This window comes from Sciurus carolinensis, chromosome 16 (assembly GCF_902686445.1).
Source record: "Sciurus carolinensis chromosome 16, mSciCar1.2, whole genome shotgun sequence".
Taxonomy (NCBI): domain Eukaryota; kingdom Metazoa; phylum Chordata; class Mammalia; order Rodentia; family Sciuridae; genus Sciurus; species Sciurus carolinensis.
The window spans coordinates 58,636,519-58,663,378 of record NC_062228.1 but is presented as its reverse complement, the minus strand read 5'-3'; the positions used below and the strand labels follow the sequence as shown (position 1 = coordinate 58,663,378).

The following is a 26,860-nucleotide window of genomic DNA, read 5'->3' as shown; positions in this document are numbered from 1 at the left end:
TTTTATTTCTGCTCACAATCCCCCAAAGGATCACACACCCTCACCTAGATGCAGCCCCTCCCCCAAACCTTCACAAAACACTGATTTTCTCCCAGAGCTAAAATGATCCCCCAGTCACCAACTATAGCCATCCTCCTTCTTCCCCGTTGGCCTGCAGATCCACCTGCTCTGTGGACATGGCTCCCTCCTGGAACAGATCCCCAAGGACACTTGGCTTGCTTATTCACCTATATTACATGGGTCCCCTTATAAGCCCCACATAGATTTTCATTTGCAGAGTATCCCTGCTCTGTCTTGTGGTCAGTGCACCCACCCAGGACCACCTGTAGGAAGCCACTGATTTGCAATTCGAGAGACTAGGGCTCCTGGCTCTGAGCTCCCAGTGGGCTTTGGCTCCTCATTGTAGTGGTGGGTGTCAATGTTGACTAGGGGTGAACATTTCCATTGTTGGTGGGGTGGAGGGCATAAAATCCAGAATAGGCAAGAGGAGACAACAGCAGAAGGGGGGCAGAATAAAGGTAGAGGCAGAGGGATGCAGGAGGACCCCTCCCTCCACCTCAGCCCCAGGACAAAAATGGACCTGAGCTGATAAGCAGCCCCTAGAACTCAAAGGCCTGGCCTCTAGCTGCTGCGGGTCCTCTGGCTGCGCGCCTTGTACACCTCAATGAGCAGGTCCTTGACGTACTGGATTTCCCGCTCCACAGACTCAGCCCTCTCCCGCAGCTCCCGGTTCCTCGCCTCCAGCCCCTGGCACTCGCCTTCCAGGGCCTCACCCTCTGCCCGCTTCCTCTGGCGGTACCTCAGAGCTGCTGACTTGTTCTGGTCTCTCTTCTTCTGCTTGCGGTCCCCTCGGGCACTGGCAGGATTTGGATAGGGGGCTGGGCGAGAGGACGGAGGAGGAGGAGGAGGAGGAGGAGGAGGAGGAGGAGGAGGAGGAGGAGGCTGTTGCTGCTGGGGTGGGACCAGGGGCACCAAGCCCACATCCCCCTGCCCAACCTCACTGCGACAGTAGATGGCCAGCAGGTCGAGGGTATCCAGGGCAGGGGGCTGTGGGAGGTCAAAGGTGGGGAAGGGGAGGGGGAGGGAGGGTGCTGGTGGTGGTGGCGGTGGTGGGGAAGGTGGTGGGAAGAGTGGGGCTTCAAGGAAGAAGTCTTCCATCTGCTCCAGCTCCTTCTTGAGCAGGGAGGCCATGGCTTCCAAGTCAGGGGGAGGTGAGGAAGGTGGGGGGAGGGCGCCTGGGGTCAACGGGGTTTCCAGAGGGAGGAGGGCTGTAAAATCAACTCGCTCAGTCATCCAGTCAGAGAAGCCGTCACCTAGGGAGTGGAAGGGGGGACATAAAGTGCCCTGAGTTCCTGGTCCTCCACCCAATTAGGTGATCACTCATGTCTGTCTCAGGCTCATTTGTCTTATTCAATCAGTCAACCAACTAAAAAGTCATCAAACTAGTCAACAAGTCACACAGGAAAGGAAACAATGAACCAGTCAACCAACTAACCAATCAGTCATCCAACCATCAAGGAATCAACCAACCAACCAATCAACCCATTAACTAATTAATCAGTTGACTAAACCAACAAATCAACCAAAGTAAAAATCAGTTGACCAACTAATGACCCCATTGTCAATAAAATAGTCAACTAACCATTTTTTTAAACATCCAGCATCCTCTTTTCCTAAGGACCTGTATCTGTAGTTTCTCTGATTTATTCTCTATTTTTTTTTTTTTTAATGAATAGTGGATGGTGACCACCAGATTTTTATTTATTTATTTTTATGTGGTGCTGAGGATCGAACCCAGTGCCTCACATATACAAGGCAAGCGCTCTATCACTAAACTAAAACCCCTGCCCTATTCTCTATTCTTAAAAGGCAAGTAAGAGGGCTGGGGATATAGCTCAGGTCCTGGGTTCAATCCCCAACACCAAAAAAAAAAAAAAAAAAGGCAAGCAAGATCACATCACACACACAACCATTTTTTTGAAACTGGGTCTAGCCCAGGCTAGCCTTAAACTTCTGGGCTCTACAATCTTCCTACCTCAGCCTCCCAAGCAGTTAGGACTACGAGCACATGCTACCCACATCTGGCTATTTATTAATTATTGAAAACCCACTATGTGTCAAGCATTTGGGATATAATAATAAATGTGTTAATTTTTGCATAATGGTCCCTGCATATGCTATTCCCTTCCCTGAAATGTTCTTTCCTTCCATCTCCTGGCTCATTTCGTCTCATCCTTTAGGCCTCAGTCCCTACATGACCTACTTGGAGGCTTCCTGGCTACCTGAACTCTGAACCAGATCCCTATGTCATTTTTAGCCCCACTGCTGCTTTCCACTTCTCCCAGTTCCTCATCATCTGTCTCTTGCCTGTCTCCCCACTACTCTGTGAGCTTGAAGAGCACAAGGATTGTGTTACTCTTGTTGCCAGCTGTATCTCCAGCACCTAAACTGGCACATTGCAGGCCTTCAATAAATACTTATTGAATGAACAAGGAATGAGGAATCCTTCCTTTCCCCCATCCCCCACCTCCCAGCACACCCCACCTCCAATCTCCATCTGTCCTTACCTGCCAGGGGTTCTCCCCCCCCTGGAAGCCCGCCCTCCAGGGCTCCCCCAAGGACCTCATAGGGGCCCAGGGGGGCAGGGGCCAGGGGGAGTTTCCCATAGTCTACGAGCCAGCCCAGCCCGCTAGCTGGGAGCAGGGCCCTGTCTAGCTCCAGCCCCAGGGTCGCCAGGAGTGACATGACTGTGGCACAGGCGCTGGACACTAATGGCAGTGGAGGATGCACCAATAGCTGTGAAGAGGCTCTGTAGGCTGCTCAGCTGGGCAAAGACAGGCACCAAGGCAAAAGAGGAGGACCTGCACATGAGACAAGAGGGGTTGGGTCACAGTCAGGCTCACCCACCAAAGTGATGGGAAAACCAAGCCAGACCCCAGGCCAATGGGGCTCCTCCCTCCCCGTTCCAAGGGAGGTTTGGAACCAAGTCTTGTCCTTTCTGAATTCTAAATCTGCCCTTTCTTTCCCCAAATTTCTGAGTCCCACCTACTCCCAAGGGAATTCTTTTCTTTAGAATCCCCAAGGCCCACCTCTTTCTCCAGTACAGAACCCCAAGGGTTTCCCAGGAGAATTACCTTGAGCCCCTCCCACCCGCCTTATACTATTCCTCTCCATAAAAAAAATATTCAATCCCAGGGGAATTTTCTTCCAGCCATGCCCTTTTCTCTAAAATATTTCCATTAGGTCCAATTCCCTTCCCAGATGCCATCCCAAATCAGTTCCCAGGGGAATTCCCCTATGCCGCGTCCCTTCATCAATGCCATCCAACTCAAATGCCACTCTTCCCTTTCAACTTTAAGGCGACTTCGGCTGTCCCTACAAACCCCGCCCCTCATCACAAGGAGCTCCCCCATTGAGCCTCTACCCTACTACTGTGGGCCTAGTTCCACCCCCTTAATGACAGGTGATCCTACGCCCCGCCCTCTGTGCGGTCAATCTAAGCTAGTCCTCGCGCCAGCAGGTGCCCGCTTGAAATGAAGGGAGCTAAACTGTGATCCAGAGCCACGTGAGTCCCGGAGAGTGAAAGGAGCGGGCAGAAAACAGCAGCCCAACCCCCACCCTTCCGCGTGGTTCTCTCGCCGAACGTTAAGGCGCATGCTCCGTCCCTTGAGCCGTCCATTGTTCTCGCACTTCTCAACTCTCCTGGGGATCAGTGCGCATGTGCAACCGTTTGTGGCCCGCCCCTCATAATACAGGGCTCTAGTGGGCTCGTGCGCATGAGCAACCGCTCGAGGACGAAATCGTTCAGGAGAAAAAAAAACAACTACCCTCGCTGAAGGCTAGTGCGCAGGCGCAATAGCACGCGGGCCGACCTTAAACAGCAACTCCCTGAAAGAACTCACCCTCCCCCCCACCACTCGGGCCAAGTGCGCATGCTCAGTCGCGCGCCCACGACCCCTCTTCCCTCTTCTGCGCCTGCGCGACCGTGATTCCCTGCTCCTGTCTCCCCACCCTCAGGCCCTGTCGGGAGCGCCGCGAGCTGCTAAAGGGCGGGAAAGGCAGTTGAGAGAGGCGCGAGCGGCTACTCACTCCATGGCTGCGGAAAGGAGAGGCGGCGGCTGCCTCGAGTGAAGAAAGACGGTGGAAGCGGAGAGCGTAGGCGCGGTAAGCGCGGAGAGGGGCTGGGGACACAGATGGGTCGTGGCTACAGAGCCATGGCCAGGGCTACGCGGGCTGAGGCGGCGTCGCGGTAGCGTGAGGAGAGGTCGTGATCAGAGGACCGGGAATGAGGCAGCCTCGGGGACTAGGGACAGATATACTGGGGGCGGCGCAGCACGGCCCGCCCGGATCCTTCCGCGCCCCGCCCCTGCGCGGCCCCAACCGGGAGGCGACCCGGCCCCCTCTGCCGGATCCGCGAATCTGAACCCCAGCCCCCAACGGCCCTTGGGGTTCGCGGGTCTACCCGCTTTGGCCTGGGGGCGGGCGGGCCCCCTCCTTCCAGTCCTAAAGTTGCCACCTTCCCGTCCCGCTGGCTCGGATCGAGTTCTCCGTTTGACTCCGAGGTCCTTTCCTCTTTGTGATTTTGGAGATCCGGCCCCATCCTCCTCTCTCAGGTTCGCATCAGTTCATTTCTAAAAAATGAAGATAAAAATCAACTTCTTGGAGGGCTTCTTTGTGGAAATCAAAGCCCTAAGCAGAGAGCTTGACTCCTCCGTTCTTGTTCAAGGTATTTTATTATTAATAAGAACTCTAGGGCCCAGTCTCACCCCTTCTTCTGTGAAGAAGCCCCAGACATTTGACCATCCAGCGCCATCCTGAAGTCATTCTCACACCTCCGAGGTTTCAGTTTCCAACCATCCCCATTCCATAAGACAGATGCTCAGCCCGTTCCTCCACAGGGCTTCAGGCCCTGCTCACCTTTCCTCAGCTCTTGCCTGGCCATGCGGTTCATTCTTTTGTCCATTGCCCTGACTTTCCTTAAGTCCTTGACCTCAGCTGTCCCCACCCCCACCCTCACCCCAGACACACTGGATAGGAATCAACTCCCAATCCTGCTGAAAATGGGAGACATAAGTTTCCAGAGGGACCTTAGTAGCCATCCTTCATCCTTCTCCCCATGCACTGGGCCCTCCATCAGCCTGGGCGAGTGTAAGTCTTTTCTGTTGCAGAAACCCCTCCTTTTCCCACCATGCATTCATCCACATCAGAACATCGACCATAGAGTTCAGCCTTCTTCTATACCAGTTAAAAAACTGAATCGAGATAAAAAGAAGGTAGGGAGCCAGTGGTAGTGGTGCACACCTGTGATCCCAGTCACTCATGAGACTTAAGGCAGGAGTATTGCAAGTTCAAGGCCAGCCTTAAAGACTTAAGGAGACCCTGTCTCAAAATAAAAAAGAACTGGGATGTAGCTTAGCAGTAAAGCACCCAGAATTCATACCCCAGTACCAATGGTGGAGGACTCTGATCTTGACAGTTACAGGCAGGTTTCTTCACTCACCACTGCCCCTTTTCCTAGTTGTGCGCAGGATGTTTTTAGAATCTGATCACCTTCCCTTTAGAGCACTTTCTGCCCATTCTGCCAATTTTGAGTTCCTCTATATTCTCTTGGACCTGTAGGGGCTATATTGTAACCTAGGCAGTTTATAGTGTAGAAGTTAAGAAGATTCTGGAGCCAGGTTATTTGTGTTCAAACTGCACCACGCTTGCCAACTGTTATGACCATAGCAATTTCCCTTACCTCACTGTGCCTCAGTTTTCTCTATAGTAAAAAGTGACATTCATAGTACTCCTTAGGCTGTTCTGAGGATAAGTGAGTGATTTAATCCACATTAAGCCTTTAGAATAGTACCTAGCATATGGTAGGTGCTGCATAAGGGGTTGTTACTATTATCATTGAGGTGGATATGTTCCGTCTTCACTGATAACTAGTGTTTTAAAACTGTGACTGCTGGGCATTGTAGTACATGCCTATATTTCCAGCTTACTCAGGGTGCTGAGGCAGGAGGATAGGACTGGGGATGTAGTTCGGTGGTAAAATGTTGCTGAATTTAATCCCCAGTACCAAAAAAGATAACTATGACTGGTGTTCCGTGTGTGTGTGTATTACTAAGGATTGTACCTAGGGTCTCACACACGCTAAGCAAGTGCTCTGCCTATATCCCTAGACCTTTGCATTTTTGTTTTGAGAGAAGGTCTCACCAAATTGCCCACTCTGCCCTTAAACTTGTGATCCTCTTGCCTTGGCTGCCTGCCACTAAGATTACAGGTGTGCATACCACCATTCTCAGCTTGATCATCCACCATTTAAATAAGACTTGAGTACTGACTTCTACTCAGTATAGATGCTTGAAAACATAGCAGGTGGGATTAGAGTTAGGCTATTGGAACACCTCTGCTGGTAAGGAGGCTGTCTACCCCTGGCTATCCTAGAAGACTTTTCTAGATTATTCGGAAACTAAGTGGGTTTTTTGGTGGTGGTTTTTTGAAATACGGTCTCACCATGTTGCTCTGCTGGTCTGGAACTTGTAGGCCAAAGCCTACAAGCCTTCTGAGTAGCTAGCTGAGATTATGTGCATGGTCCTCTGCATCCAGGTTAAGTTTTTTTGGTTTTCTTTTTGTGGTGCTGGGGTTTGGAACCTACGGTCTCAAGTATGCTAGACAAGCACTTTATCACTGAATTACATCCCCAGCCCATAGGTTTTGTTTTGTTTTGGGGGGGGGGGTGTGTGCGCACATGCGCGCACACACACTTGGATATTTTTTGTTGTAGATTGACAAAATACCTCTATTTTATTTATTTTTGTGGTTCTGAGGATCGAACCCAGTGCCTCACACATACTAGGCAAGCTAGGCGAGCACTCTGCCATTGAGCTATACCAGTTTTTTTTTTTTTTTTAATGAACTTTTTTATTTTGGAATAATTTTAATTTTATAGAAAAGTTAAAAAGACATTGAAGAGAATTTCTGTATGTCCTCACCCAGTTTTCCCCCTTGTTAACATCCTGCGTTACTAGGATACATTTGTCACAACCAAGGAAGCAACATTAATTAGCACATTACTGTTGACCAAATGCCACTCTATTCTAATTTCACTAGTGGGTCCCTAATGCTTTTTTTTCTATTAACTGGGAAAACCAAGTGCAAAAAATAAAAAATAAACAAAAATGGAGAAAATAAAAAAAAGTGTAGTGGTGCTTTTCTGTGATCCCAGCTACTCTGGAAGAGGAGTGCAAGTTCAAGGCCAGCCTCACCAATTTAGTGAGAGCCTGTCTCAAAATAAAAAATAAAATAGGACTGAGGAAGTCATTCAGTGGTAGTGTGCTCCTGGGTTCAGTCTCCAGAACAAACAAAACAAACTAGAAATGTCCTTTCTCAATAGGAGAATCTTGTTACTGGCCATGTGTGGCACATACTATCTGAGAAGGTAATGGTGCCAGGACTCTGGCTCCTCTGTTTCATCCTCTTGTGCCCTTTTCTTTCTAGCTAGTGAATCCCACCCAGTTCACCAGTTCACCTAAGCCGTTTGACTTAGTTTTGCTGAATGGGTGCCAGTTCACACACCTAGCTATCCAGGCCTTCCTAGCATGTTCTAGTTATGGTGGTGGGTTATCAGTGACTCCCTGCCACCCCAGTTCTTGGAACCCTGATCCCTTACCAATGCCCATGCCTGACCCAGGCCCATGGCCCCTCCAGACTCACAAAGTCCTCAAGGGTCCAGGTACCCAGCTCTTCTGCTCCTCATTTGGGGTTGGGAGTAAGGGTGGGGCTGCTGGGGACTCTTTTTCAATGCGGAGGGGCCTAGCTTTGGGAGTGAGATGGCCGTTGCAGGCAGGTTGCATCAGCCCTGGCTCCTTGAAGGGGAGGGGGAGTAAGGGAATTCTCTGGGGGCCTGAGAGCACCTGGCAATAACTCCTGGGTAGCAGAGCCCTGGATAATAGCAAGGATCCAGCACAGCAAGGGAGCAGAGGTGCAGAGGGGGCGGGAGACCAGCCATCTGTGCAGGACCTTGATAACCTGAGACTTGATGACAAAAAGGAACCTCATATCACAGGAGCCCCCAAATTGGCTTGCAGGAGACAAGACTGAGGCCCCAAAAGGTAAAGGGGGTTGTGCAGAATCACATTACTCCTTAGATAGAGCCCAGGTATCATGACACTGCACAGCTTCCAGGCCCCACGAGGCCTCCAAGCCTGGACCTTCACCTCAGATTTGCTGCTGCTCACAATTGCCAAATTCTATTGATCCCAACTTGCCCCTTGCCATCCCCTTTGCCCTCAAGGAAGCCCTCTTTACCTGCCCTATTGCATCAACCTCTCACCGGTTTCCTAATCAGGGTAGCAGGTTAGCATGATAAAAAAGACTCTTGAATTTTCTGTCAGACGAATTAATGTTCTGGTCCAGAGCCCACAGCATTTAGTTCTAGTTAGGGGTACAGGCAAAGGCCTAGTGTGCCTAAGCCTCAGCTGCTTTCTGCAGAGTGGGTCAGAACCAGCCTGCTGGGTTCACATCCCAGCTCTGCTGCTTTTTGACCCTTAGAAAGTGTCATTATCTCTGATTGTTTTCTCACCCATAAAATAAGGCTGAAAAGACCCACCTCATAGGGTAGTGATGTGTATTAATGTAGGTAAAATGCCTAAAACAGAGCTGGGTGTATGGGAGGTACCTTCTGAGCATTCGCTCTTTCTTGCTAAGGCTTCAGGTGCTGGAGGATTAAAGCCTGGCTTTTACTGGGAGTTCAGGATCTATACAGGTGTCTTTCTTTTCCCATTCCCTTTACACTTTGTGCTTCTTTCAGAGCCATATCACAGAAAGATGTCACTGTACATGATTGATTCCCCGAGCACTTAGAGGTTGTCACTAACTGACTCTTCCCTAGAATTGTTCCCTACAGCTCCTAGCCCTATGCAACCATCTCCATAGGTATCAGTACATTTCTAGTGAGTTGCACACATGCACAGAGGCTAAAGAATTTGCTATCCTGGTCCCTGATCAGTGCCAAGAAGGGTAACTGTGTCACGCAGGCTGGGGGCAGGTATTGAAGGTGGGCATCCTGACAAACAAGGGCAGGAAGGCCAAGGCCAGTTTAGCTGGGGAAAGGACAGTGCAGGGGGCTGGGCAGGCAGAGCACAGGCTGCCACGTGTCCCAGTAGCTCAGAGTCCTCCAGAGCTCCTCCCTTTCCCTAAGGCTACCTCAACCCCCTCTTCAGAAGTAGTCTCAGCACTCAGAGCCTGGTTAGGTCCCATGCTCCTGACCAGCTTTGGCATCCTAAATGTTACCATCTGCTGTGACAGGTTGCCACAAATTCAGTGACTCAGAACAACATACATTTACTCCCTAACAATGCTGGAGAACAGAACTGTGTTCTCTCTGGAGGCTCTAAGAGAATCTGTGCTCTAGCCCTTATCAGCTTCTAGAGGCTACCACGTTCTTTGGCTTGTGACTTCTTCACACCACTCTAGCCTCTGCTCTCATCGTCATACCTCCTAGTTCCTCTTCATCTTCTTGCTCTTACTCTAATGAAGATTCTGTGATTACATTTAGAGCTCGCCTAGATAATCCAGGATACTGTCCCCATTGAAGATTCTTAACAATGTATGCACGGAACCATTTACTTTAGAAGGTAATGTTCACGGGGTCGGGGGTAGGACACAGACAACTTTGAGCAGCCATTATTCAGCCTACCACATCCTTCCTCTCACAGTCTCAGTTTCCTCATCTAACAGGTAAAGGATAGGCCAGGCCTGGGGTGCCTCCTCTCTTGCATCCCCACGGGGATTGGAAATAGGAAAAGAACGGGGCAGACTGAGAACAGTTGACAACCTAATGTTCTGGAGCCCAGAATGCCATCACTTATCTTTGTGTGTGGCTGCACCCATCTGTGCTGCAGTCACCTGATCAGGAAAATGCGGACAATATTATAGAGTCACAGAGAATTGGGATCATGCTCCTCTCTGCTGGATTGAATAGGAACAGGGTCTCGTTCAGATTTGGGCCAACCCTGTGTAAAGTTTGGCAGTACAGCACTCGGGCACAGGTACTTGCTAGGAGGAAAGGGTTATTACCCTATCTCTTCCTCATCAATCCTCCGTGCCCCAGTCAAAGGCCACCAGGAACACATCTCTCATTGCAGGGAGAGATCCACAGAGACCCTGGGGGATGGGCATCTCAGGGAGTGTTGGGAAGGGCTTTGTCAGGTGATTCGGCAGGTTCAGGAAAGTGGGCTTTGCTCTGGGTTGGGTGCTTGCACTGGGGGGGACTGAGGAGGACTACTGGAGCCAGTGCCATGGTTTGTTAGGAAGCACAGATCAGCTCTGAGCCAGGGGTGAGTGACCATTTTTGTAGTTTGGAAAACTTTCATGTTTTTGTCTGTGTTAAGATGTGATTCCAAGAGTGGTCTTTTCTCAGTGTCCCACAGTCACAGTGGTCTTGCCTGATACTAGCATCCAGCAGGAGAGCACCAGGGACTAGTCATTCTCACTGCTTCCGTTTCTCACAGCAAATATGTGCATCTTGCCAAGATGGAGAGGGGGATGAGAGAGCTAGCAGGACTGAGTGGCAGCACCCCTCCTTTGGCAGGCCATGATGCCTGGTTCCCACAGGGGCACCTGGGCATAGAAAAAGTATCTGGGCCTGGACCCAGCCAACTCTCCTGGGCTAGGCAGTCTTAGTGGAAGCTGAAGGGAGAAAGAGGAAGAGGAGGAAACTACAATGTGAAGACCTCACAGAACCCCTGGCCCTTGCTGTTCCCTCAGCAATATTGTGAACACTATCTGTGGAGAAGGTTGAGAGTCATGGCCATTAGAGTACCGAGCCTTAGTTCTGCTAGATCAAGTCCTTTGCTGTTTTTTCTGACCTTCCTCCCTGCCCCTGCCATGGAGCAGGAAGTGCAGAAACAGCAGGTGAGAGGCAAGAGCAGCTGATGCCCCTCTTCTTGCCTTACCTCTGTGCCATGAGGCAGATAAGATGAACTGGATTCAAGAGTGAAACCTAGGGCTGAAGAGATAGCTCAGTTGGTAGAGTGCTTGCCTTGCTAGCACAAGGCCCTGGGTTCAGTCCCCAACACCACACACACACAAAAAAAGAGTGAAACCTAAACTGGTCTGGAAGATCATGGAGATGACTGACCAAAGGTGTCATCACAGACGTGGCATGGGGTGGTGGTGGTAGGGAATGAAAAAATGTCACATTGGAAAAGCAGGAGGGGCTCAGTAATGGTGGAAGCTCAGCTATGGAGCCAGACCTAGGTCAGAGCTGTAACTAATTGTGTGACTTTAGACAACTTAAGTTCTCTTGACTTCAGTTTTCTTGTCTGTAGAATGGGAATATGAGTTCCCATCTCATAAAGTTGCTACAAAAGAGAGTCGATGCAGGTAAATCCCTGAAAATGGGACCCAGCACACAACAAATGCCTATGGAATATTAGTGTGGTGATTCCACCCAGGGGCCAGGATGGGAACTGTAGTTGGTTCTAGTTCTCAGATTCAAAGCCATCCTGCCCCCAGCTCTGGCTGCTTTCATCTGGTTCCCAGAGAGACTTCCTTCATGGCAACTGTCTCTACCATAACCTGACCTGGATGCTTCCCTCCCTCCCCACTGACATCACTATTTCTCCCCCGGGGAAGGTAGTGTTGAGAAGAGAGAGGCCTAGGAGGGAGCACAGTGATGTGCAGTTCTCCACCCACCACCCCCATAATGTCCACTTGCTACCCCCTCTTCAGGGCTCAGTGTCCTATCCACACCCAGCCGTGCTCCCTGTGGAACCTCCTGATGACCTGCATAGGTGACCAGAATATTTCAATTCCATTTTCTTCCTCAAACAGCATTACCAGCTACCCCAAGAGAAAGTGTGGTCCTGTCTCTACAACAGCCTGACTCCTGCCCACCTCTGCTACTTCACTATTGCCCTTGACCTGACCTTCAGACTGCTTGGTTGGTTACTTGCAGTTATCAGAGTATTTAATTTAGTGGTTTCTAATACATTGATAGAGTTGTGCAACCACTTCTACAACTTTAGACTATTATCATCACCCCAAAAAGAAACCCTTGGCTATTACCTCTCAATTCTTTTCCTGCCCAGCCCTAGGCAACTCTAATCTACCTCCTGTCTATATATATAACCTATTGTAGACATTTCATTTACATAGAATTATACAAATCATGACCTTTAGTTTTTGGCTTCTTTACTCAACATCATATTTCTCTTTGTGTGTGTGTGTGTGTGTGTGTGTACACCACACATGCATGCTGAAAATTGAACAGTTGAGCTATATTTCAAGCTCTTAAGCTCTTTTTATTTTTTGCAACAGGTTCTCACTAAGTTGCTAAGACTGGTCTCAGATTTGCAATCCTGCCTCAGCTTCCCAACTCTGGGATTATTGGTGTGTGCCACCTCACCCAGTTCAGCATCATGTTTTCAAGGTTCTCTGCTCTGTAGCATGTATCAATGCTTCATGACTTGTCTTTTCTTTTCTTGGTACCAGAGAGTGAACCAGGGTTGCTTAACCACCGAGCTACATCCCCAACCATTTTTATATTTTAAAATATTTTTAATTGTAGATGGACACAATACCTTTATTTTATTAATATACTTTTATGTGGTGCTGAGGATAGAACCTAGTGCCTCACACATGCTAGGCAAATGCTCTACCACTCAGCTACAACCCCAGCCCCCTTTTTCTTTTTTATTTTGAGACCGGGTTTCACTAAGTTACTGGCACTGACTTTGAGCTTGCAATCCTCCTGCCTCAGCCTCCCCAGTCACTGGTATTACCAGCGAGTACCACTGTACCCAGCATCAGCACTTCATTCCTTTTTAGGACTGGATAATATTCCCTTGTGTGGATGTGCTACATTTTTGTTTATCCCTTCATCAGTGGACATTAGGGTTGTTTCTACTTTGGAGCTCTTACAAATAATGTTACCGTCCTGTTCCTCAGAAAGCTGCTGTAATTATAGGCATGTACCACTGAGCCCTGCTACACAGCAGCTTTTTAACAGGGGTTATCTTGAAGGTGTTGTAGACCAGAGTGTAAGATAGTGTTCAAGGGAGGCTTGGTTTATCGGTGATAGCTCCAGAAAATATGTCTAAAGAAAGGATGGTATTAATTATATAGTTAAATTTTAAATGTTAAGCGTTGCAGTTGTGGCTCAGTGGTTGAGTGCTTGCCTGGCATGTGTGAGGCACTGGGTTTGATCCTCAGCACCACATAAAAATAAATAAAATAAAATAAAATAAAATAAAGGCATTGTGTCCATTTACAACTAAAAATTTTTTTTAAAAAAATTTAGATGTTGAAAATGCAATTGGGTGTAATTTTTTCAGTACAAGAAAGAAAACAGTTCTTAGCAAAAAGGTAGGAATCCTGGCACCAGAGCACTCCTCAGGTCTCTTCCAGTTCTATTGTTTTATATTAAGAGCAGTGGTTCTAGACTCCTTATGAACCAGGCACATTGGCATGCACCTGTATACCCAGCTACCTGGGAGACTGAGATAGAAAAATCATTTGAGCCCAGGAATTCAAGACCAGCTTGGGCAGCATAGTAAGACACCCCCCCCCTTTTTTTTTTAAGATGTTGACAGACCTTTATTCTATTCATTTATTTATACATGGTGCTGAGGATCAAACCTAGTGCCTCACACATGCTAAGCAAGCACTGTACCACTGAGCTACAACCCCAGCCCAAGACCCTTTTTAAAAAAAAAAAAAAAAAAGTTCTTCCTTAAGATCTATTCCTCTGATTATTTCCTGTCTTCTTTACTATGCATGTCTAAGCTGATTGGTGTTCCCATGGGGAAGATTGCTATTTGTCCCACCACCTGAGCTCCTTGGGTGTGGCTGGGCCTCAGGAGTAGGAAAGAGAATGTAATTGCTAATTAGTTGTGACTTGTTGGGAAAGAGTATTTTTCAGGGGAAAGAGGGAAAACAGAATGTTGAGGACCTTGAAGAATCCAAGAGTCATTTAGGTACCACCCTGTGTAGCAAGTGACAGACATAGGATTTGGGATCCTCAGACAGGTCAGTGCCTCAATTTCCTTATCTACTAAATGAGGAGAATAAGCCTGCTGAAATACATTAAATAAAGAAAGAACAGTGTGTCAGCATACTGTCTCTTAGGTACAAACAGGGAGAATACAAACCGCACATTTGCTTAGGTGCACAAAAAGCCTCTAGAAAGAGACACAAGTAACAACTTGTCTCCAGGAGTGAGAGCCAGGTGACTTGGGACAGGGGACCAGAGTTTTCCTTATTGTACTTTTTCTTCATAGAACTACAAGAACATAATAGCACCTGGTCACAAAATAAGGAGTTTTTGTTGTTGTTTTTGTTTTTGTTTTTAATATTAGGTAATGTGCATGTGTCATAACAAGGTTTAACGGGAGGCACAGTTCTCAGAGCAGTGTGAATGCTCAGTCATCATGCTTATAACTGAAAAGATCCAAGTTTGTCTTTTTTTTTTTTTTTTTTTTTTTTTTTAAGCCCATCAATATGTCATTGGTGTGGCTGAGAAATGGGATAGATGTGGTGAGGCCTCTGTGGCAGATACATGCAGGAACATATGAACATTTGAATGTTAAATGTCTGAATATGCACTAAAGATTACTGTGATTCATTCTGGAAGAAAAGATTCACTCACTACACAGATCACTATGATCTGATCTGTGCAGGGAAACTTCCTGCTGCCCCACCAACTGAGAAGCAGACAGACACCTGTTCTGTCTTTGAATAGGCCTGTAATCCTTAATGCAAGTAGGTGTATCTGGGAGGTTGAAAGGCCTTGGGGAGGAATGGGCTAGATGAAATTAGTACCAAATCCCAGGCAACTTAAGGAGGTAAGCAAGGTCAGTTGAAAAACCAGCCTCTCTGTTCTATCCACCCTCCCTGCTATTGGGGATGCCCAGGACTGTGGAAGAAGACAGTCCTGAGAGTGCTTGAGGGGTGGGCTGAGATCTCCTCAGCTGCAGACTTGGCTTAGAAAAGCACCTACACCGCTTCTCTGGCTGGTTTCCTGAAACTAGTGAGAAAAGTCTGCTCCTCAGTCAGGCCACCACGAGCTCCTGTCAGTAACCAGGATGAGTCTGCCCCGTGGGACTCCTCCTGTGGCTTACTGCCATCAACGCTGTGGCCTGGCCACACAGGCCTTTCTACTACAGAACCTGCCAGCAATGCCTGCCTCTCCTCTGCACTGCAGTCTCTTCCAGGAGCATTGGCACCTCTGCCTTGGCTGAGGTCTTAACACGGTGCTTGTTGTTCATCAGTTGGTTTCCATTCTTGAAGGCAGGCTCTGAGCTGGCTGGTGATGCTGCCCAGTGAATATGCTCAAATGGACAAAAGATGGTATTTTAAACAGGAAATCCCTGCAGAAACACTGGGTACAGGCCCAGCACCAACTGTGGGAGGGCAAGTGAGGGAAAGTAGTGCCCAAGAGAGTTTTTTTGTTTTTATTTTCAGACGGTCTCACTAAGTTGTCCGGGCTGGCCTCAAATTTGTGATCCTTCTGCCTCAGCTTTCTCAGTATTTTGGAGATTAGAGTCAGAACCTTGCTAGGTTGCTGAGGCTGACTTTTGAACTTGCAGTCCTCCTGCCTCAGCCTCGTACTGCTGGGATTACAGGCATGTGCCACCACACCCAGCTCCAGTGCCTTTCTTGACCCTAACTCTAGCCTGTGTTTTCCTGTCTATTTTTCTAAATTCACTTCTTTCTCTATTCTTCCCACTGTCCTCTTTCCCAGTTTCCTCTGGCTGTTCTCACAAACTTAATGGTTTAAGCAGTACAAAGTTATTCTTGTATAGTTCTGTAGTCCTGAAATCTAAAATGGGTCTACAGGGCTGTATCCCTCTGGGGGCTCTGGGAGAGAGTTCATTTCCTTACCTTTTCCAGCTTCTAGAGGCTATCTACCTTGGTTTGTAACCTCTTCATCTCCAAAGCCAGCAGCCTGGTGTCTCTCAGACATTTTTCCATAGTCGTCACTCTCTTTCCTCCTCTTCCTTCATTCTACTAAACAAACAGCCCATATGATTGCCTTAGGCCCTCATGGGTAATCCAGGATCCTCATCTCAAGATCTTTAATCACATCTGCCAAGTCCCTTTGGCCACGTGAGGAGTGTAGTCACAGGCTCCAGGAAAGGGTATGGGCTTGTTTGGAGACCATTATTCTTTCTGCTGTCCCCCCATATTTCTAATCCATTCTTTCTTCTTGATCCAAGGCTAAGGTCCCCCCATATTCCTTTTCAGACACAGCCCTACTCCAGACATCTAAGGAAAGGGGCTAAGGTTAGGGCAAGAGGAAATCAGAAGCATCCCAGGACTCAGTATCAGTGACACCTGCCTTCTTGGCCACACCGTCCTACTGTTTCTGTCCCCTCAGGACCTTGTTCCATCTCCTCACTGATCAGGAATGTTCTTCCCACTGAGAGGCCTTGGTTGATCCTCTCACTGCCTTTAGTCTTTGCCTAGACTTGAGATGCCTGCCCTGCCTACCACCTTCGCCTTGCACTGTGCCCCAGCTCCCCTTGCCCTGACCTTTTCCTTTACCCATAATGCTGAGCTTCTTCTAACACACACTAGTCAGTGATGTCTGTTGTTTCCTGTCTCCCATTAGAATGTAAACCCCACGAGAGCATGTCTTGCAGCCACATTTCCAGGCCTCAGACAGTGCCTGGTACAGCAAGTGCTCAGAAGTTTTTGCTACATGAACAGATGTAATGGAAGTAATTTATTTCTGCTCTATGATGCCCCCTCAGTGAACAAGTCTCTTGCAGGGATGGTTTACTGGGGATTAAACCCAGGAGCACTCAACCTCTGAGCTATGTCCCCATCGTTTTTATTCTAAGATAGTCTTACTAAGTTGTTGAGGCTGGCCTTGAACTTGGTCACCTCCTGCCTCAGTCTCTCACGTTGCTGGAATTATGGTCGTGCAGCACTGTGCCCTGCAGGAACAAGCCTTTATTCCCCTGTATTTTCATCACCTTACTCTGGGTAGTGCTGAGTGAACTATTATTCTAGTAAATAATTCAGGTGAAGTTAGAACTTGGAGTGGCAAAACAACTTAAGATGGAGGTGCGGTAGTACAACTGAGAGATGGTTGGCAATGACAGAAGAGAACCATGGTTCCCATGCTGGGGATGGGATGAATCTGTAGGTCACAATCCCAGGTGGGTCTTTCTTCAGCTCTCAGGGCAATGAGAAGTGGTAACAGTGTTCTGAAACACAAGAGCAGATGCATGGGGAATGGCAAGAGGGATCAGTAATCTCAGTGAGCTGCAGGTGGCTACAGCTGAGTCCTATCCAGCCCGGATCACCTGTCCTATCAGCCTATCACCTTTACAGGAAATGCACCATTTCCTCAGTTTGGGTTCCTCTCTGCTTCCTCCAGCACCATTGGCTTTTTTTTTTTAGGAAAACTCTCCCCTATGGTAAAAATGGAAATGCCTGTGTCAGAGCTCATGATAGCTTGCATTTATGAGAAACTTTCCACGTCTTGTCCGTCAGTGACCCTACAATTTTTGTGCTCATTTTTCAAACTGAGATTCTCTCACCTCTATGCTCTATTCTCAGAGTCCCAGGTCAGGCCTTGGGCTCTCAGCCCAGACAATTGCCCTAGCCTTAGTCTAGTGCCCCCTCATATCTGGCCATGATAATCCCCAAACACACACACCCCTTAAAGTCCTCTGTGGCTCCCTCAACAAAAAGTTTGAGTTGCCAGCCTAACGTTCGAGACTCTGCCAACTTCTCCTACCACATCTTGTCTAACTGTCCTCAAGACCACCCTCGGGCTCAGTGATTCACTCTAAGGATTCACCAAGCTCACCAGAACTGTTATACTCATGGCCAGTTTTTTACAGCAAGAGGCCACAAACTAAAATCAGCAAAGGGAAGTGGTGCATAGGTCTGGGCAAGACCAGGGATAAGCTTCTAGGTGTCATTCCTTGGGAGTTCATGGACAGCATTTAATGCTCCTAGCAACAACATGTGGCAGCACACATGGAGTACAGATATGCTGCTTGACCTAACATGATGCTGTGTCCTGAGAAACCCATCATAAATTGAAAATGTATGGAATATACCTAACCTGAACAAGCTGGTTTAGCAGCACTGCATACTTGAGATTGCTCTTATGATTGAAGGGTTGACTGCAAGCAACCCCTTGTTGGCTGCTGTCCAGCATCTCAAGAGAGGATCATTCTTTTTTTTTCTTTTTTTTTTTTCTTTTTTTTTGGGGGGTGCTGGGGATTGAACCCAGGGCCTTGTGCTTACAAGGCAAGCACTCTACTGACTGAGCTATCTCCCCAGCCCCAAGAGAGGATCGTTCTGTGTGTCACTGGCCTGCGGAAAGAGCAAAAATTGAAGTACAGTTTATGTTGAATTCATATCAATTTCACACCTTTTCGAAATCAAGAAGTTGTAAGTTGAGCCAGGCATGGTGGTGCAGGCCTGTAATCCCAGCAACTAAGGAGACTGGAGCAGGAGGCTCACAAGTTCAAGGCCATGCTCAGCAACTCAACCAGGCCCTCAGCAGCTCAGTGAGGCCCTGTCTCAAAATAAAAAACAAAAAGGGATGGGATGTACCTCAGTGGTTAAGCAGTCCTAGGTTCAATCCCCAGTACCAATTAAAAAAAAAAAAAAAAAAAAAAAAAGATTTTTAAGTTGAACCATTGTAAATTAGGGACCATTTGAAAGGCCAAACAGGGAAGTTCACCTGAACCTTGATATCCAAAGTGTCCATGGTGATCAGTTCCATGGACAAGGAACATCTTTGTAGATAAACTTAGATATTTGATTCTCAGTGTCCACTATGAATCAGTGTTGGTATAGACGATCTGGCATGGCCTAAGGCCACAGGAGAACCAAGACACTTATCTGTCTTCCAGGGTCTTAGACATTCTCTCCCAGGAGCTGGACAAGAGCCAGTCTATTTGGAATGTTCAGGATCTGGACAGCCCACACCTGCCACGTCAACCCTTTACTGCACATCCACTGTCCCATTAACCACTCCAGATCCATTTACACCCCAGAGATACCTGCTGTTTCAGGCTCTCTTGTGTTCTCACAGGATCCTCCCCCACCTGGATGACTTCTCCTCCTTACCCAGATCCTGGCTGGCCCTGACAACCCTGATTCTTTCAAAACACTTAGACTTCTCCCTGGGATCCAGGTCAGGGTAAGAGCCTCTTCCCTGCTCCTGTGACATGTGCCCCAGCCCTGTCTCCACCTGGAACCTGGTCCTGAAGCTCACATTTGACATACCTCTGATCACCTTGATGGCAGGAGCCATGGCTTAGCTCACAATTATGGCCCTCATAGTCCTGGTTGATAAGATGAACCTACCTCGAAGTTTGCTTTCAGGAGTGAATAATAATGTCAAAAGCACATAGAACAGGGCTGGATCAGCATGTATGCACCATAAGAATAGATCCCTGACTCTTGAGGCAACAGAAACTGATGGAGCATTGAATCAGTAGGGAGCCATTACACCAGTCAAGCCCACAGAAATTTTTTTTCTCTTGTAGTCTACTAGGATTGTTTTTTGTTGTTTTCCTCTTTGTAATACTGGGGATAGTACTGGGTGCTTTAACCCTGAGCCTACATCATTAGCCACCTTTTTTTGTTTTGTTTGAGACTGTTGAGCTAAGTTATCCAGGCTGGCCTCAAACTTGTGATTCTTCTGCCTCAGCCTTCTGATTTGCTGGGATTACAGGCATGTGCTATTATGCCTAACTCTTGTAGTCTTTTAATAGTAGTAAAGAACTTTTTATAAATGTTCTTTGAAAATTTTAGCTGCAACTTATTAATAGCAGAAGCTCTCTCAAACTGAGTTCTTGAGAACTGAAACGTAAATTTAGCCATTCAGATGTTTTGGCTTCTAATAACAAACCCAGTTCAAGGTGGCCCAATAGTGAGGAGGTATAGTCTCACACATGAAGAGGTCTGGGAGCCGAGACATCTGCCATGGCCTCTGGAGAGTAAAGGACTTTTGGGGGAGTGTGGGGGATTACCAGATATTGAACCCAGGGCACTTAACCACTGAGCCACATCCCCAGCCTTTTTTATTTTTTGAGACGGTCTTGCTAAGTTGCTGAGGCTGGCCTTGAACTTGGGATCCTCCTACCTTTTCCTGAGTTGCTGGAATTACAGGTGTACACCATGGGACCCAGCATGAAGGAATCTTTCACAGAATTCCTTAGGACAGCTTATAAAAATGACAAGGTCAGGATCCCACCTCTAGAAGGTTGACTTCCTTGACCTGGCAGTGTTGTCTTTTAAGTGCTCCCAGGTAGTACCACTGGGCAGCCAGTTGAGATCTACCAGATTAGACCAGGCCAATCCAGCATGTGACCCTGGGGACATCTCCCACATGACTGTGGAAAAAATAGGGGTCCATGAAGAAAGCAAAGGACACAGTGAAAGGGATGAAGACAGCTACGGTAGGTTTCTTCTGACTTCAGCTAGGAGGTGAGTTCCTGTTAACACACCCAGAAATAAGAACTGGCTTGGAGAGGGAAAAAGAAACAGACCCGTCTCAGTTGTGACCTTGTTTATTCTTCACAAGAGGGTGGAGATTGCTTTTGTTACGTACAGGGGAAAACAAGGCATAGAAAACTTTGGAAGAACTAGTAAGTGGCATAGGCTACACAGAATTCAAGCTTTGTTCTTTTCCTTGCATCTGGAACAGACTTTGTGCCTGAAAGCAGAAGGTACCCTGAAGCTGCACTACCTCAGCTCTTTTTGGTGAAGGGAAAATCAGAATTTGAGGGTGAGATGGAAGGAGGGGTGTGTGCCTATGGAGCTGGAATACAGAGGGTGGTGTGGTACATGGCCCACTATAGGATAGGAATTGACTGACAGCCCATTTCCACCTCAGCCTTTTTCCTGACCTGTGCACAGGGACCAAAATCCTGACCTCCCTGCCAGGACAGTTGGGAGGTTAGCTGAGGGTCTGGGTGAGGAAAGGGTGTAGTAGGGAGTTGGCCACACCGAGTTGTCAGGGTTGACGTCAGCTGTCCAGAAAGCTCCAAGAATTGACATTTGTAGCCACACAACCCACAGACACACTAAGCAGTGGTAACAAACTGAATTCGTATTAAACTTGAGGTCAACCACACCTGGGGTCTTTTACAAAAGAACTTCACAGCTGGTGTTCACAGTACCTCCCAGCTCCTTTCCTCACCATCTTCCAGAGGTGTCCACAGTGTGAAAATGCCATTCTGTTCCTTCCTTGTTGCCACAGTGAGAGTGAGTACCCTGGCTTTTACCCTTCCTACATTGGTTATACATCAGTACCCTAGGTGATACCCCAACTTTCCTGAGGAGATAACTGAACTCAGAGGTTTGCTATACCTTATCATCCAAGAGAATGACTTGAGTCCCACCTCCGATCTACTTCAGAACCGTATTCCTTTCCTCTGGCTACTCTCACAAATTACCACAAACTTAATGACTTGAACCGACACACATTGGTTCTCTTATAGTTCTGCAGGTCAGAAGTTCAAAGTAAGTTTTACAGGGCCAAATCAAGGTATAGACGGGGCTGGTTCTTCTGGAGGCTGTAGGGGAGAATCCGTTTCCCTGTCTTTCCCTAGAGACTGTCGCTCAGGTTCTTCTGTTCAGGGAACATACTTCCAGGTTCTCCATTTTTTTATTTGAAGCACATTATTTCAATCTCTGTTTCCATCATCACATGACCTTCTCATCAAATTTCCCTTTGCATCCACTGCATCCATCTTACAATGTCATATGTGGTTACATTAGAACCTACTGAATATCCGGGATAGTCTCCCCATATAATATTTGTTTGTTTTTTGTGTGCATTTTGGGTTTTGTTTTGTTTTGTTGTTTGTACTGGGGATTGATTGAAACCAGGGGTTCTTTACTCCTGAGTTACACCTACAGCCCTTTTTTTTTCTTTTTCTTTTCTTTTTTTTTTTTTTTTTTAATTTTGAGATACAGTCTCACTTAAGGTTTTGCTAAGTTGGAGACTGGCCTCAAACTTGTTATCCTCTTGCCTTAGCCTTCTGAGTTGCTGGGATTACAGGCATGTACTGTTATAACAGGCCCTACTACAAGATTCTTAATCACATCTGCATAGTCCTTTTTAATATATGTGGTGACATACTCCCAGGTTCCAGGAATTAGGCTGTGGACATCTTGGGAGAGTCATTATACTGCTTGCCACACCATCTGTACTAGAAACTAGTTAGGGCTCCCCATTGCTTATATGGAAATATTATGCTCTTCATGCTTGGGCCAGACCTGTATGGTTTGCATATGCCATTCGCTGCTGCCTTTAGCTAGTCTGTGGTCTCCACCTACCTGCTCTTGAGCCCCTTTCCCCTCCTCTCTTTTTTTTTTCCTCCAGTGCTGGGGATTGAACCCAGAGCCTCGTGCATGCAAGGCAAGCATTCCACCAACTGAGCTATCTCCCCAGACCTCCCCATCATCTTTGAGGCAAGGCAGAGTCTGACAGAAAGCCTGCCTAGGGTGACTTGTTTAATTCATTAACTCGGTGTATTGCATTTGGATTGTGTTTATAAAACTGGTTGTGAGAAAAAAAAAAAAAAACTGGTTCTGAGGCCACTAATACCTCAGAATTAATTCACATTCTATAATTTGGTTCTTTCAAAAACCAAGGCCTTGAAGGGCATGGTGGCGCATACCTGTGATCCCAGCTACTCAGGAATTTGAGGCAGGAGAATTGCAAGTTGGAGGTCAGCCTTAAGCAACTTAGTGCTTAGATAGACCCTATCTCAAAATTTTAAAAAAGAGCTGTAAGGACTGGGGATATAGTTCAATTGGTAGAGTGCTGGCCTTGCAAGCACAAGGCCCTGGGTTCGATTCCCAGTACCACAAAAAAAAAAAAAGGACTGTAGATATAATTCATCTTAGTGAGACCCTCAGCAACTTAGCAAGATCCTGTCTCAAAATAAAAAGGCCTAAAAGGCCTGGGTATGTAGCTTAATGGTAAACACCCCTGGGTTTAATTCCCAGTACCAAAAATAAAGTGAATGGAGATGTGCTGGCCCTGGAAGCTTCTGGGTTGCTCTTTATCCCTCTCTCTTCTCTTTCCCCAAACCCATCACTCTCTGGTGGCAACTCATTGCTTCCTACTATAGATGGCTAAGAAGATGCCCAGGGGGAAGGCCTATATTCATACCCTCTGTGGTTACACCTGCAAATAAAAGAAGGTATTGCCTTTTAGCCTGGTGAAAAACCCTAGGGGAGCACTTTGACTGACTGACCATGTCTTGATTTATTCCTGAGCCAGCACCGCATCCAGAGGCATTAGTGCCCTGACTGAGCACTCAGGTCTCACACCTGTCCAAGGAGGACATAGGCTCCAGCCTGCCCTCCGTCCCCTGATGTTGTGAGGGATGTATGTGGATGCTGCCTTCAGCAGCCAGGGTCCATCTCTCAGCAGCATGAGCCAGATTATTTTCCAAACACTTTGCTTGCAGCCAGCAGGGGAACCTCACTGGGTCCCACCCTGGGAACAGGTCCCACAGGAGTTATTTTGTGTCCTTCTAGTTCCATTCACTGGAAGTGCCTCCATTTGAACCTCCTCAGGGTCCATCTCCCACTTTCTTCCTTCAGTGGAATGCTCCCACTATCCTGAACATGGTTGCACACTGCCAGGCACATCTAGTCCCTAGCACCTAACCCTTTTTTTTTTTTTTTTTTTTGTGGTGCTGGGGATTGAACTCGGGACCTTAGTGTTTGTGAGGTGAGCACTCTACCAACTGAGCTATCTCCCCAGCCCACACCTAACCCTTTGAGCATGGACTTTGTGCTTCTGGATCCTTTGCTAGTTTAGCAGAGTCTAGTTAAGGTCATACAGAAGGAAGAGGAAAGGTTGCTGCCTGTTCTAATTGTCTAGCCCCACCACCCTCCAAACCAAGCATGCTCCATCATGCCACTGAGGTTGCCTTTCCAAAACTGCCATCTGATCATGTTGCTTCCTCTGCTTTAAAAATCTTCCCCAAGGTTGCAGAAGCTGTTGAATTTGCTTGGAAGCCGGAGTAGCTGCCGCCACCAGAGTCTGGAGCCATGAGCGGGTTTAATTTTGGAGGCACTGGGGCTCCTACAGGAGGGTTCACGTTTGGCACTGCAAAGACAGTAACAACCACCCCTACAACGGGGTTTTCTTTCTCTGCTTCGGGCACTGGAGGGTTTAACTTTGGGACTTCCTCACAGCCAGCTACAACCACCCCTTCAACTGGCCTGTTCTCACTCACTACCCAAGCTCCAGCAACACAGACCTCAGGGTTCAGTTTTGGAACAACTCCTTCCTCTGGAGGTACTGGCTTTTCCTTAGGAATCAATGCTCCAAAGCTAAATTTGAGCAACACAACTGCCACCCCAGCCACAGTGAACCCCAGTGGCTTTTGGCTTGGCAGCAGCACCCTTACCAATGCCATATCGAGCACCGTCACCTCCAGCCAGGGGGCAGCACCCACTGGCTTTGTGTTTGGCTCTTCTACCACCTCTGCAGCCCCAAACACCACATCTGGAGGGTTCTCCTTCACCGGTGGAAGTACGTCCCAGACTGGGACCTCTGGTTTCAACATTGGCTCCGTGGGCAGTTCTGCCCAGCCCACAGCACTTACTGGATTACCCTTCACTCCAGCAACACCAGCAACCACTGGAGCAGGGACCACACAGCCGGCCGCTCCCACACCCACTGCTGCCACCACCAGCGTGGGGCCTACCCTCTTTGCCTCAATAGCAGCTGCTCCGACCTCATCCACCACCACAGGGCTCTCCCTCTGTGCCCCAGCAACCACTGCTGGAGCTCCTGGAGCTGGTATGCTGGGGTTTAGCTTAAAAGCCCCTGGAGCAGCTTCTGGTGCCTCCACAGCAACATCCTCCACCACCACCACCACCACCACCACCACTACTGGCTTTGCCTTGAGTTTAAAACCACTGGTGCCAAGTGGGATCCCCAGCAATGCAGCAGCTGCTGTGACAGCTCCACCTGGCACCAGTACAGCTGCTGGAGCAGCCACCTGTCCCGTGATGACCTATGCGCAACTGGAAAGCCTGATCAACAAGTGGAGCCTGGAGTTGGAAGACCAGGAGCGGCATTTCCTCCAGCAGGCCACCCAGGTCAACGCCTGGGACCGTACACTGATTGAGAATGGGGAGAAGATCACCAGCCTGCACCGTGAGGTAGAGAAGGTGAAGCTGGACCAGAAGCGGCTGGACCAAGAGCTTGACTTCATCCTGTCCCAACAGAAGGAGCTGGAAGACCTGCTGAGCCCACTGGAGGAGTCAGTCAAGGAGCAGAGCGGGACCATCTACCTGCAGCATGCTGACGAGGAGCGCGAGAAGACCTACAAGCTGGCTGAGAATATTGACGCACAGCTGAAGCGCATGGCCCAGGACCTGAAGGACATCATCGAGCACCTGAACACATCTGGAGGCCCCGCTGACACCAGTGACCCTCTACAGCAGATCTGCAAGATCCTCAATGCGCACATGGACTCTCTGCAGTGGATTGACCAGAATTCAGCCCTGCTACAGAGGAAGGTAGAAGAAGTGACCAAAGTGTGTGAAGGACGTCGCAAGGAGCAGGAGCGCAGCTTCCGAATCACCTTCGACTGAACGCAGGGCTGTGGATTTGGGGCAGGGGGTGGTGGGGGTCGTTTTGTCTAGTTTGGGGTTTCTTTCAAATTACTGTGCTGTTGAGAGAATGGTTCTGTGGTTGGACTTTTCCCATTAGCAAATAGGAAATATTCTGAGTCTTCTGGTGCAGGCAGCAACCTAGTGGCTGGATTTTGTGTTTTGTTTGTATCTTTGACCCCTTGCACCTACTACAACTACCCACCTCTTCCTTCTTGTTCCTGCTATGTGATAGAAAAATGCTTGATCTGTCAAAGAACAATCTATTCCCTATCCAGGGTTTGTGTTCAGCAGCCACTTTGTCCAACTCAGTCTTGGGTAAACTGAAAAAAAGACCAAGGTTACTCCCTGTCCTCTGAGGAGATGGCAACCTGGTCTTGGAGTACATGTGTGCTTATGAAAGTTAACCACCATGACCCAGAATGGGACCGACAATGGGATAGTTTCAGAGGAGATGGTCCCCTAGGGTCCACAAGGGATGGCAAAAGGGCAGGATTCACACCCAGAGGCCTCCCTTTGCCTGGTTAATATGCGTGCTCATCCACCAGGTCTTGCCTTAGGAAACCTTGATTGTGCAAAGCTGGGTTAGGTGACCATCCTGTGGTCCCCATAAGACACTGGGCTAGCACTTCACACCATATTGTGTTGACTGTGTGCTTCTCAATCTCACTATTAGATTGTGAGCTCCTGTGGACAGAGACTGACTGTCGTTCCCCTTTGTGTCCTCATCACAGTCCCTGTCACATGTTCAATAAACAGTGAAGATGAAACAGCAAACACTAGTCCACACAAGTACCTGTTGATATGACCTGACTTGCCAGAAGCAACCAGACTTGGTTCTGAACTTCCCATGGTCAGAGTTAACTTAGTCATAGTAAGGTCCACAGTGTCTTGAAGGCCAAAGCCAGTTGGTTATATTCCAGTTGTCTTTTTTATATCTTATCTTTGTACTTTGCTGCATTCTTTGAAATACCTATGACGGTATGTTGCTTTCCTAAATAAAGTGCATTGTGAAACAAAACCAGCCGTTTGGGTAGATATTAGGAGAAAGTTGCTTTTCAGTTTGAAAAGCAGACTACTTGAGGGCTGGGGATATAGCTCAGTTGGTAGAGTGCTTGCCTTGCAAACACAAGGTCCTGGGTTCAATCCCCAGTACTGCAAAAAAAAAAAGACGACGACTACTTGAAGCAAAACTACACTCTTTATAGACACCCATCAATATGTGATTGGACCTTTGGTGAGA

At 48.0% G+C, this 26,860-nt stretch overlaps 2 protein-coding genes and 1 non-coding gene across 3 annotated transcripts; 1 reads left to right on the top strand and 2 right to left on the bottom strand.

Annotated features, from left to right (window-relative positions):
* Positions 1-4,303, bottom strand: Atf5 (activating transcription factor 5). Its single transcript, XM_047529176.1, has 3 exons — positions 4,090-4,303; positions 2,568-2,861; positions 1-1,313 (listed from the first exon to the last, which is right to left on the bottom strand). Exons 2-3 carry the CDS (start codon positions 2,743-2,745, stop codon positions 622-624), a joined length of 870 nt encoding a protein of 289 aa, XP_047385132.1. The 5' UTR covers positions 2,746-2,861; positions 4,090-4,303; the 3' UTR covers positions 1-621.
* Positions 3,906-26,860, top strand: Nup62 (nucleoporin 62). The gene is made up of 2 exons (XM_047529169.1): positions 3,906-4,164; positions 23,980-26,860. The coding sequence occupies exon 2, from the start codon at positions 24,043-24,045 to the stop codon at positions 25,597-25,599; it is 1,557 nt and encodes a 518-aa protein (XP_047385125.1). The 5' UTR covers positions 3,906-4,164; positions 23,980-24,042; the 3' UTR covers positions 25,600-26,860.
* LOC124967647 (small nucleolar RNA U13) lies at positions 14,338-14,440 on the bottom strand. Its single transcript, XR_007105569.1, has one exon. It is a non-coding gene; the product is annotated as a small nucleolar RNA U13 (small nucleolar RNA).

Bases quoted from the DNA above. Each gene is read 5' to 3' on its own strand.
- Atf5 (XM_047529176.1), bottom strand. From the start codon at position 2,745: ATGTCACTCCTGGCGACCCTGGGGCTGGAGCTAGACAGGGCCCTGCTC. The intron at 1,314-2,567 runs GTAAGGACAGAT...TCCACTCCCTAG, and splicing joins GGGGGGAGAACCCCTGGCAG to GTGACGGCTTCTCTGACTGG.
- Nup62 (XM_047529169.1), top strand. From the start codon at position 24,043: ATGAGCGGGTTTAATTTTGGAGGCACTGGGGCTCCTACAGGAGGGTTC.